The 12,238-nt window shown below is 35.2% G+C and overlaps 1 protein-coding gene across 7 annotated transcripts in view; it reads left to right on the top strand.

Annotated features, from left to right (window-relative positions):
* Nucleotides 1-12,238, top strand: part of fry (furry) — a 152,900-nt gene that overhangs the window by 35,828 nt on the left and 104,834 nt on the right. For all 7 annotated transcript variants that reach the window (XM_053768631.2, XM_053768628.2, XM_053768629.2 and 4 more), the window contains one exon: nucleotides 4,986-5,146. In XM_053768631.2, the coding sequence (XP_053624606.1) occupies nucleotides 4,986-5,146 (161 nt within the window). The remainder of the gene's footprint in view (nucleotides 1-4,985; nucleotides 5,147-12,238) is intronic.

Genomic DNA, 12,238 nt, shown 5'->3' with positions numbered 1-12,238 from the left:
TATTTAATTTTTGTTTTATATTTTTTTATTGTGGTACCTGCAGAACACCAGCTCGCAGTGATATGTGTACCTAAAAACGTGACATTATGCTGAGCGGGAGCCAATTTGATTCTTGTAAACTGTCATGTGTACTGTAATGTTAATATTGAAAAATAGCTATCAAACATATCGTTTTAATTTCTGGACCTTGGCGAATCCATACTAATATAATAAATGCGAAAGTCTGTCTATCTGCTTGTCCGCTTTCACGGATAGACTGCTGGGTTTCGATGAAATTTGTTATGCGTGTAGTTAAAGAGCCCCGTCGAAACATAGGCTACTTTTTTCAAATTCAAATCGCTTATTCAATAAAACTCAACAATCCTACGGAAGTTGCGTACTAAGACAAAGATTATTTGCTATCTGGTTTAAAATTACGCCATGTGTTAATCCAAGATATCAGCTATCAAGTTTAATAATAATTGGCCCAGCCGTTTGAGAGTGAAGAGGTAACAAACACATGGAGAATATTTAAAATTATTGTAGATGATGCACCAATTATTTCTGTAAGCTGTTCATTCTCCAATCGGTTATCGTTTAATACGACTTATACATTGTCGGAGGAAACGGACTCGATTGACTGCCACTGCCTCTTCGAAAAAATTTCTGCCGTTTTAAAAGACAACATAGCTTTTAAATCATGGTTTTATCAAGGTAAACTCCATAAACGAATGTCATCTCATTCATAATGACATGTAGTGGCTTTACTTGCTTTATCAGGAACTCGATGACAGCGCTCGACTGGTTCAGTTGCTTGACAGGCGATAGATATGTGGTTAATTACATCTTCTTCATAGTCGTATTCCTCATGACCGAGGGTCGTGGTTATTACGTGGAATGAAACACACACAACAACTTTCTTGGCATTATTAATGGAGTGGTTTGCCATTGACGCTTTAGACGATGTTTTCCTTCAACGGAAGCAAGTGATGGACGATTAAAACTACATGAGTCAGATTGGTATACAAATTCATGTGGCACGAACACATGTGTAGGATCCGATAGAAATTACCTTCCCTCGTCTTCCTCTCCATTCTGCGAACTTTTTGGCCCACCCTAGCATTGTATATGTCACTTTATAAAATGGATAATACACAAAAGTATTGAAAAAATGAAATGTCCTGACAATTTAATTTAAAAAATCTATTGAAATTTTCAATTATTTGGGATTGTTACAAGTACATATAGCGGAAATAGTGAAATAATTATTAAAGATAAATTATTGATATTTCGAAAAAGTAATGGATTTGACTTGTTATATTTGATATTATAGTTAAAGTAGTAATATTATCCAGTAGGATAATATTACTACTATTCCATATACAAATCCATTACTTTTTTCATAGAATTACGAGTTTTTAGGATACTTCCTACAAACTCGTAATTCTATACATATAATAAAACTGTAACTGGGATTATGTCTGTATATATTTGACGACCTCGGTGGCGCAGTTGTAAAGTACTTGCCTCTGAACCGAGAGATTCCGGGTTCGATCCCCGGTCGGGTCCTGATGGAAAATGTTTTTTTTCTGATTGGGCCTGGTCTTGGATGTTTATCTATATATGTATATGTTATAAAATATAGTATCGTTGAGTTAGTATCCCATAACACAAGACTAGAACTTTGGGGCTAGCTCAATAAATATAATTAATTATGAGGATCGTTATGGGAATTACAGTAGCCAAATTTTTATGTACAATTTTTGTCTGTCTGCGCATCACGCATAACTACTGGATGGAATTTTCAGGATTTGATGCAGTTGTCACAGTTGAAGCGGTGGTTGATTAAAGCTAGTTTAAAATTTAATTTCTAAAAGTTAGGCACACGTTAGATACAACCCTGTTCTCACCGCTAATTTCATATTTGTTTTCCATTTCACTTTGTGTTTGTTCATTCTCATCATTCGAACGGGATATTGAAATTCGTAGATCGGTGTGCATTTGTTAGGTATCTAATTAAATCTGCAGAAGCATGCGAACTCTGGAAAATTCAATATTGTTCCAATTTCTTTATTGATTTGATTGATCATAACAATGTTGTTGAACATAATAAATTAGCTGAAACTGAAATAATTCAAATTATGTTCTTTGGGCTGAGGGCCGTGGTCATTAAGTGGAATGAAACACATGCATCGACTTTCTTGGCACTGTTAGACAGATTAGTATACCAATAACTCACGTGGCACAACTAGGATTCGAACCTAGGACATTTCGGATTTGGGCATTGGAACACCACTGCTTCAATCAAGCTGTTAGTCGTAAATTAAGAATAATTTATTTCTATATTTCGCGTTGTCTGACAAATATGTAGTACCTACTAGTACTTTCAAATCTAAATGTTAATGGCAAGTTACGTGCTAGATCTCGTGTCACGTTGGCTGTGTGGGCACGACGCTTAAGGGACCTGCGAGGTCCATATATAATGCATATTCGCTAGTACCACAGCGTGTCATGTGGGAAAGAACAAGCAATAACATTAAAAAGAAAGAGATAAATAGAAAAAAATACATCATAGTGCCATTTATTCTACACGAAACCTGAAAATTAATTTGGGTTGACGTCAATCAGGCGGCCGCTCGTAAAACCACAGCTGAATCTTCGTATTTCAAGCTTTATTTTTTAATCGGATCCTGGGTTTCGAGGTGCCACATCGGATAATGAAACCGGGAACACGTCAAAATGAATGGGAGAGAAACAAAAATATAGTATCTATTTCTTTCTATCTTAGTGTTTAATGTTTTATAATTATATTTTTTTCACATATTTTCCTCATATTTTCCTTCACAAGAAGCAAATTGTAATCTATTACAATTATAAGTCCATGTTAATACATATGTGAAACGTATATGGTGCGAGTAGCATTAGGAATTTCTGTACTGAAATAAAGCGTGTGCTGGGGTGAAAGTGCACGAGGCGCGCTGGGAACACAAAAGCACTGCACGCATTGTATGGCTGGCGTTGAAATTGCAAAAAATAAGACGGGATTAAAACAAACGGCATTCCGTATCGCAGAAAAAATCCTGAATCGAAATTGGTATAACCGTACAGAATTTTTTAGTACAAAAATGCTTTTATGAGAAACAAAAAATCTATAGGGGAATGGAAAAATTTATGCTACGAAAATATAATAAATTATGTAGCAAAATTTCACTGTATTTAGACGTCATACAGATAAAATGTAGTGATGTTAAGGGTTAACCTTTTTAAACCTATTTCGTGTCCCACTGCTGGGATAAGGCCTCTGTTTTCTGCTTCCGTCTGTCAATGCCATTCTGCAAAAATGCACTAGATGTCGTCTCGTCTCTTGCTCTGCCTCTCCACCCCTGAGCTTATCTTACCGTTAATATTTTTTTACTCATTTCAATCTTGACAAAACTAGTCTTACTCGGCAACGTTGTCTTGTACTACAACAAACAATAGGAGTCAACACTTACAACTATTGGCGCAACCTAATATCCTTTACTCCCGGCTCCTTTGCAGTACAAAGGGATATCTTCCAATTATGCATACCCTCACAACCTCCGTTTCGGCTCCCGTACAATAGAGCCATTATCTAATGATGCAGATGTGTCAACAGCGCCGTAGCATCCGGCCGGTGCTACTGCATGCACTTGTGTTCATGTACACCGTAATAGGGATGTCATCCTGCTCACGTTTTGTCTATATCTATGCGAATTATTTGATTAAAGCTAACCTGGGGGAGCGCAAACATCCCAATCCTGATCCCATCCAAACCCTCGTGTCATATTTTGTATATAGATTTTTTCTTTTTACAAGTTTCATGAGTACAGTTAAAGATTTGAAATGCGTAATTAATATTCGAAAAGGAAATATTATCTGCTATAAAATATGTTAAAATTGATAGAGGAATTGTATATTCGCACAGTGATTACTATTCGATACCCTTATATTAAGTGTTGGTGCACAAATGTTTATTCAACCTCATTATTGTCACAAGAAAACATTTTTTTGGCACTAGTAATTACAGTTTCGTATATCAGGAGCCGTTTTGTGAAACTTTAAATATTTTACCTTTTTACAAAGCTAATTGGTTTCTGAAGTTGCAAAAGTTGAATGTTATTATAAATTTATTTGCCAAGTTTTTTCCCTTAGCTATTAATAATGTTCCATTGCTCGGCGAGTACATTGTTCACCGAGAAATGAAAGTCGCAGATTCTAATGAAGGTGTCGCAAACACACGAGTAGCGAATCGTACTTTCTTTCGAGTGATACATATTGCTTTATACGTCCTACTACAATAATACAGTTTTTAATGCATAATTACAACAACGTCCATATTTTTTTTAAAATAGAATCTTCATGCTTAATATACTTATTTAAAAAAAAGAATACTAATTGCTGTCGTTAACTAATGTGACACGACGGATTGTGTTTAGATCTGTCTAAATGACGTTTGTATGCAGCAAGGTTCATATTTATTTCGACCGGGTTATAATTTATGTAACTCTTTAGAGAACAATGGATTTTTCAAAAAAAGTTTAGGCCGCTTTTTACTCAACTTTCAGTTACAAATTTTCACATAAAAGCTCAAACGTGGAATTTGATTCTTTCAGAGCAGGTGTGAAAAAAGATTTTGCCTCGTTTTATTAAACATTTTTTATTTATTATATATATTTATTATATATATATAACCTTTGTATTTGTCCATGTCTTTAATCCTATCCTACTATTATTACAAATGAGAAAGTTTATAAGGATGTATATGTGTATGTGGGTTACACTTAAACATAAAATTTACTGGACGGATTGATATGAAATTTGGTAGATGGATGAAATATAACCTATAACACAAAGGTTACTTATTATTCCGAAATTTTCACGGGAGCGAAGCCCTGGGGCGGAGCTAGTCTTATATATAATAAATATTTTTTACCACGATGAAAATCTTACGCCATTGCATTTTTTAACGTGTTCTATTATTTTAGGGAGTACCCCTGCGACCACTACACGGCGATCATCAACGTGACACTCATGTGTACCGGGTGCCCTAGGGCTCCGGTCCACGAGAGCGCCTTGCAGCTACTCCAACTACTGGACAAGAGGTTCTTCGGCACAGTGGGACCCCTCCCTGCCGATGACGACAGCGGTAAGTCCTCATTGAATTCCTCGTGGTTAATGGACATGGCCACATAATTCAGAATAAAATTAAGTCACTTCTTGTTGAAATAAAAAAAGCGGAGGAAAACTGTAGATTTGGATTAGATTTTTCTCTTTCCTCTCAGATCGTAAGTCAATTAATGGAGAGACCTAGAAAGTGAAGATAAATATACCTATAGGGAAAAATCGCACAGACTGAGATAGCCCTAAAGTATTTCGAGATTTGTATTATGGAATACCAACTCAACTATACTATTTCTTCATGATGTTTCTCATAGGCGATGGTACAACACAACGTTCTTTAATTAAGCCTCATTTCCACTAAAACGCCCATTGACACCGCTGTCGCATGGGTTGCGCGACTCTTGTTTATCTCATAAGGGTGAACTTGATAAGTCAAAGATGCAAGAATTTATCGCTGCCACTTTCACATTCATACATTGAGCTCACTCAGACACACATTCGAAACAGCTCGGTTTTAGTATTTGAAAAGGGTGAGAGGCGTTCTGGTGTTTAAAACTGCAGATGGCATTTATATTTATATATATAAATATGTTTGTGTCTATATTATTGATATATCTGTGGTGTTACTGCGCATCTACTAATTTTTAATGGGCTATTTTACAATTCGATTACATTTGTAGCGAGTAATTTGGATCGCTTTAGTAACGAATGCTTTAAATAGTGTCCTATTCGTTTGCGCAATACAGAAACCTTTGTATTTTTATTTCTGTAAGTATTTGAAATGTGAATCGACTCCTGTGTACTTAATAAGAAGTAAATTGTAAGTATAAGTAGTACGGGGCGTCCGTCTCGCCGGAGTTAATGAAAAACCTGTATACATATATATTGCTATCTGTTTGGATTTTTATGAGACGACGGTGGATTCCGGCGAAACGGACGCCGTGCTTAAACGGTCTTACTCTATTTAGGTTTAAATCATCCTTCATTTAAGGTCCCTTCAGACCTTTTGTCCTTAAACATAGCTGTAAAAACGCTATGGCGGTGCATTATTGCCTCCGCTTCATATCAGTTCAAGATATTTCACACTTTAATTATTCTGATCTTTGAATGCTACGATTGTAAGTTTTACGCTTATAATTTGGCTTAACTGATTATTATAGCAATAGTCAAATAAAGTAGTAATTGCCTAGGTATATACAGGTATAATAATGCATTGCGTTATTGATGGTAAGTTACGTCTAATGTGTCATTGATCTTTTGATGATCCTTATGGAATACGTGAGTATAGTCTTCTACAGGTAAGATTTGCATGTATAAATATTACACCCTAAGTCTAAACGTTCAACTCGTTTCTCATCGAAATATCATCTCCACGTATCGCCATGATTGTGGTCAATCCACACACATTACTCATCTTTTCCAGCTTTGAAACAAAAATAATGTTCATCAAACCCGTGTAACTGCGCCACATTTTATCAATTTATTAACGAAAACTAAAGTAATGTTTACTAATTATACTACGCCATATAAAAGATTTCATTGGAAATAATTATATTGCTTTATTTACTAAACTGAGAACCGTGGTCACCAAAATTTTTGTAGTGTCTACATCGTTAATGGAAAACGTGCGCTCTTTTTTAACTATGCAATGTTCGCCAAAGACCGCGGTCATGGCCGTGTTATGTTCCTGTATGTCTAAGCCAAACTCAATCGCTTGAGTTACATAACTCATGCACTCATCAAATATGATGTTGCAATTTCGTTTACGTGTATGGAAAACAAGTCGGATGTTTAATCTGCAATGTTTATTCCGTATAGTTTATTAAGCTACTCCTACCAACATTATAAATGCGAAAGTTTGTGAGGATATAATGTATGTTTGTTATTATTGTACGAAAAATCTAATGGACAGATTGTTATGAAATTTCGTACACGGGTATATACATAAAATATTACCTGGATTGACGCATAGGCTTTTTATCCCGAAATTCCAACGGTAGTGAAGCCCCGGGGCGCAGCTAGTTAGCTATATATAGTTAGGTCTCTTTGACAACAGTTTCATTATTAATCAATATTACGTGGTAACTGCGCTCCGGGGCATCACAGCTGCGAATGTAACCTGGTGCGCGACGATAAGAATGCTGCGTGACTTATTTCGAGATTTACACGTGAATGCTTAAATTTATCTATATAAGATACTGATTTCAGTCGTTGTCCATATGTATGGCTGCTGTAACGAACTTTTACGGAAATATCCGCAAACAATTAAATAAGGACAAAGATTTATACAGGTTCTCAGGTTATCGTGAATTATTCAGAAGCTCACCGTAGCTTGACCCAGTTTGGCTAGGTGAGAAAAATATGAACTGCGAATACTTTTCAAACGGTGTTATGACCACGGGTAATGAGAATCATATTATTATTACGACTTCCGTGGTCTTGACATTGACACATAGGAAAATCAGGTCATATTGAAGTGTAGGCTGTACTTATATTTCACAATTATTAGCTGCGCCCCGAGATTTCTATTTTACGGGAATTCAGGAAAAAATACCATTTTTATTACACATTTTTTGGCCCGCTTGCCGAACGCCCGATCACTGCATTTTTTTACATTTTTTTTTCGTTGCTAGTTCGCTCGATCATGTAAAATTACTGTACATCTAAAAAACAGTACCTAAATAGAAACTTCTTAAAAGCCCTAAGCATTTAATTTAGGTAGGTACCTCATTGATCTTGTCAACTCTTACTGTTTTATACAGATTAACTTATATGCCATATTACTAAATATGTCTTATACTAATGTTATTGTGCATTTGAGTAGGCCACTTTTTAGTATTTTATTTTTTGTTTGGTTTTATTTTCTATTTTGGTGTTCGTGAAAGACCGGCGTTCCGGTTTAAGTTTTTTACAATTGTAATTTTAGCCATTTTGTCTAAACGTCAGCGGCGCGCCGTTTAAAATCAACGTCAAATTTGAGGGTGCATCTCTACCCTTAATGTACAAATAAAATATATTGTATCTTTCAAACGTCACGTGCAATTAATACGGTGCTACGGTCACAGTACTTCAGTTCATGTTATACTGAAATACGTATTCTACACGGCATGCACAATATGCACATGACAGGACCCATATTTCCTCAAGGACTATTTCGTCGAAATCTGCCTTTAACATATTCGATGCATGTAACAACGCTCCGCTGACTGATCATTAGTAATCTTCCACGTTGGATATGTGGAGGTATCTCTCGGTATAAAATATACCTGACTGATACTGTGAATACTAGTTTCATACCCACTTTGTCAAACAACCGGTGTTTCGGTTCGAAAATTTTATCAATAAACACATTGAATCCAGAGATATTAACATTTAATTTGTGCCTGTTATGTTCGTTTATATTAAAACTAGCTACGCCCCGGGGCTTCGCTCCCGTGGGAATTTCGGGATAAAAAGTACTCTATGTGTTATTCCAGGTTATTTTCTACCCGTGTACCAAATTTCATAACTATCGGTCCAGTAAATAATGCGTGAAGATGTAACAAACAAACTTACTTTCGCATTTATAATATTCGTTAGGATTAGGATTTATTCCTCGTTTGGTCAGTGAACAAAGCCTACGGAATTCCGGTATTGCTGACGCGGTTAGGGAATTGCTCGAATACCATTTGATTGCCAACCGGTAATATCTAATTTATTCAGCCAATCCCGGCACTTATCAAATTCATGCATTCGGTTGGATTAATTGAACAACGAATGCGTAAAATGCGTGTAATTTTATCCAATAATAAGCCCTAATATCCAGTTAAACGTGGCCATCGAGTCTCGCTAGTTATGGTTGTGTTTAGCCCGTAAATAATTAATACGTGAAATTGTGCGCGTACTTTTTTAATATAGTACGTACGGTTGAACGCGACACAAAATTTCCAATATGAAACTTAACTACGGCTTAAATAGAATTACCTCGTTAATGGTTGTGAGGGAATTCGTGCCCCTACGTATAAAAATACTTCACTCTGACATTTTAATCATTACCTTTAAATTTCAATTAGTACTAGCGGCCCGTCTCTCCTTCGTTCGGGTAAAAACATAATAAAACATACAACTAAATATTCCTCAGGAATCACATTATCAATATGAAAATCCGTGCCTATTTATAGAGTTTATCGCGAACAGACAGACTGACAGACGCGGCAGAGTACATATTTTTCACGTCACTTATTGACGTCGAAAATTAAAACGAAGTCTACTGCAGATAATACCACTGATCTAAGTGGTATTAAATATTCAAAAGGAATACATTCATTCAATTTAAATAAGAAAACAACACAAATTAAAAGAAAGCTATTATGAGCCCAGTAGTGCCTAGAATAGCAAACAACATCCACAACACATATTATTAAAATAAGTCCCGTGTCGCATATGTCTGTCACTAACTCATACTATGAGAGGGTTTTTTATACGTTTTTCACCAATATATAGTGTGATTCCTGAGACGATTTAGGTGTATAATTTATTCTGGGTTTTACCCGAGCGAAGCCAGGGCACTGGTGATTTTTTATAAAATATATATTATCGCACTTATTTCGTTTCACATTAAAAAAATTCTAAAGTTTTCACTTAAGCAACACCTCTTGACTACCTTAATAAATACACTTTTTTTTTTCAAATGGAACCAAAACTAACAGTACCTTTAAGGTTTTTAATTAATTTCCTTTGATTATCGTTTATTCTATTTTTTATATAGAAGTACTTATTCATTTTTTAATATATTTCCACAATTGTTTCCGAGCAGTTTTTCATGAAGCATCTAATTTACACTTTTACCAAAATAGAACCGTTCATTTCGTTTCATTAATGAAAAGTAAACGTTTTTAATGTTGAACGCTATTACGTTCATTAAAAAATTTAAACGAAATGAAGTCTTCCATAGAAATGGTTCATTCTTCATACGGTTTGTCGTTTCGTCCCACATCATAAATCTCCTTCGCCATACTATTACATTTTTCGGGACGAAGTGACGTATTTAGCCTCCCTAGGCTTTATTATTTAATCTGTGGCCTAGTTTTATTTGTGTGAGACAAAAATTAATGGACCAACGTCGTATAAACTATTTTGTTGGCCAACTCCAATGTTCGGGCAACTATATCAAACGCAAAAAGTATTTAAAACACTAAATAAAACCTGTGACTTCAATATTTTCGAAAATCGCAATTCGTTTTCTTGAAGCTTTTGTTATAAGAATCAATTGTTCACTAGCCTTTGCTTGAACTCTTAACTCGGTTTGACGTGGTTTTGCTCTATATCAATCATCGAAAATCTCGTAAAATTAATTTATCAAGTCACATAGTTTCTTACATACATAGCTTGACAAAAATAAGTCGTTACACACGTATGTTAATGAAATGTTTTTTTTACAGTTTCTACATTCTCATAAAATCACAATCACAAAAGGTCGATCGAAACGCTTTGCCCTGATAGAATTTCTCAAATTGCAAGATCTAAAAAATCTAAATTAGATTTTATTTATTTATTTATATTTTGCGCAAAAATCACTTGTCTCCTGTAGGTGTGATGACGTAGTGGTTCAGTGTGTCAGACTGGCAGTAATTTCGTGTAACCCCCCTCCGCCCCATGTTTACAGGCGAACTACTCTGGGGAAATCTAAAACATTCCAAACATAATCTCTATCCCGATCTTTGGTCCCTGCTATTACAGGAATATTATCGGACAATCTAATCATACATTATTATCTCTTCATCCTTCTTGAAGGCTTTTTGCGTTCGGTCATTAGGCTTGCCCTCGTCCTGGACTGGACTGTCCTAGACCTGCTGACATTCCTGGCTGAGACCCATTTTTCGCTAATTTCGATATTTTGGCTAATTTCGATAGTAATTTTCGTTTTTCGTCAATTAAATTTTAATTGTCGCTTTATTATTAATCACATATTTCTATTGGTTTGCCAGAGTTTAGAAAAATGAAAACTATCGCAAGTTTCTATCCATTGGCGAATGAAAAATATAAAATACACATTTATATAGTCAAAGTACCATATTTCACGATTGAATAAGTTGGATTGAATCGTAAATATGCCGTGCCTGCGAAGAGAAAAAAGTTGGTTGATTCGGAAAACTCAGGATTTCCACTCCGATCAAGTACGTAAAGCGACCAATGGTTGCGAAGAATGGAACTCGTTATGGGACTATTCCAATTGAACCAACTGGTTGGCTGAACGGAAACTGATCGATTGTGAGGTTTCCGCTCTCACCAACTAAACTCTTCTGTCCTTATTTATAGCTCTAACATATTCAAAATTGAAAAGATTTCATAAAAATTATAAACATTTGGGCCATCGAACTGTTGTGAAATAATGTATTAATTGGACACGTGGAAAATCGCATTTTCGGATTATTAATATATAATTAATCTTCAGTGGTGAGATTAAATTAAATTCGCAGTCGAGTACATTAAATTCGCAGCCGCATGCCGATATGTAACGTTCCATAATAGACTTATTGAAATTTTATCGTAAAATCGATCGTAAATTCAAATCATGTATGCAGAAATTAGACCTTCAAAGGTAGATACATGTCTTATTCTTAAAATGCTTTTATATTATTAAGGACAATATACGTGCATTGGCACTGGTCTGACTACCCTGGGCTCTGATGCTTTAAGGCTAAAGAAGAAACTAGGAGGTCTCTCGTCTATTAAAACGTCTTACGGTGAAAAAAGCCCTTCTCTCAGAAAGACCTATTCTTGAAGGACTAATTGTCATAATGTGCCTCATGCTGCTAAAGGCTCATTCGTATAATGACCTATTTTTGAAAGTATGTTTTAAACACCTTAATTAGTCTTAATTACAATTAGTAAGGCATATAGAAAATAAAACTTTTTTGAGAATTTGATATAATTGAATTCAGAAAATATGTGAAAATCATGTGTGTCTCTTCTTTTGAAGAAATTCACTTAGGTTAGTTGGCATTATAAAGAAATCATATTTCGTAAAACTTATAACAAGCCAACTTTGCACAACCGGTATTTTAGAAAAGGGGAAAAGGGAATACTTAGTCGATAATCGATCAATTACATGGTGAATAAAAGAAGACAAGGAAAG

This window comes from Plodia interpunctella, chromosome Z (genome assembly GCF_027563975.2).
Source record: "Plodia interpunctella isolate USDA-ARS_2022_Savannah chromosome Z, ilPloInte3.2, whole genome shotgun sequence".
Classification (NCBI taxonomy): domain Eukaryota; kingdom Metazoa; phylum Arthropoda; class Insecta; order Lepidoptera; family Pyralidae; genus Plodia; species Plodia interpunctella.
This window is presented reverse-complemented; position numbering and strand designations above follow the sequence as displayed.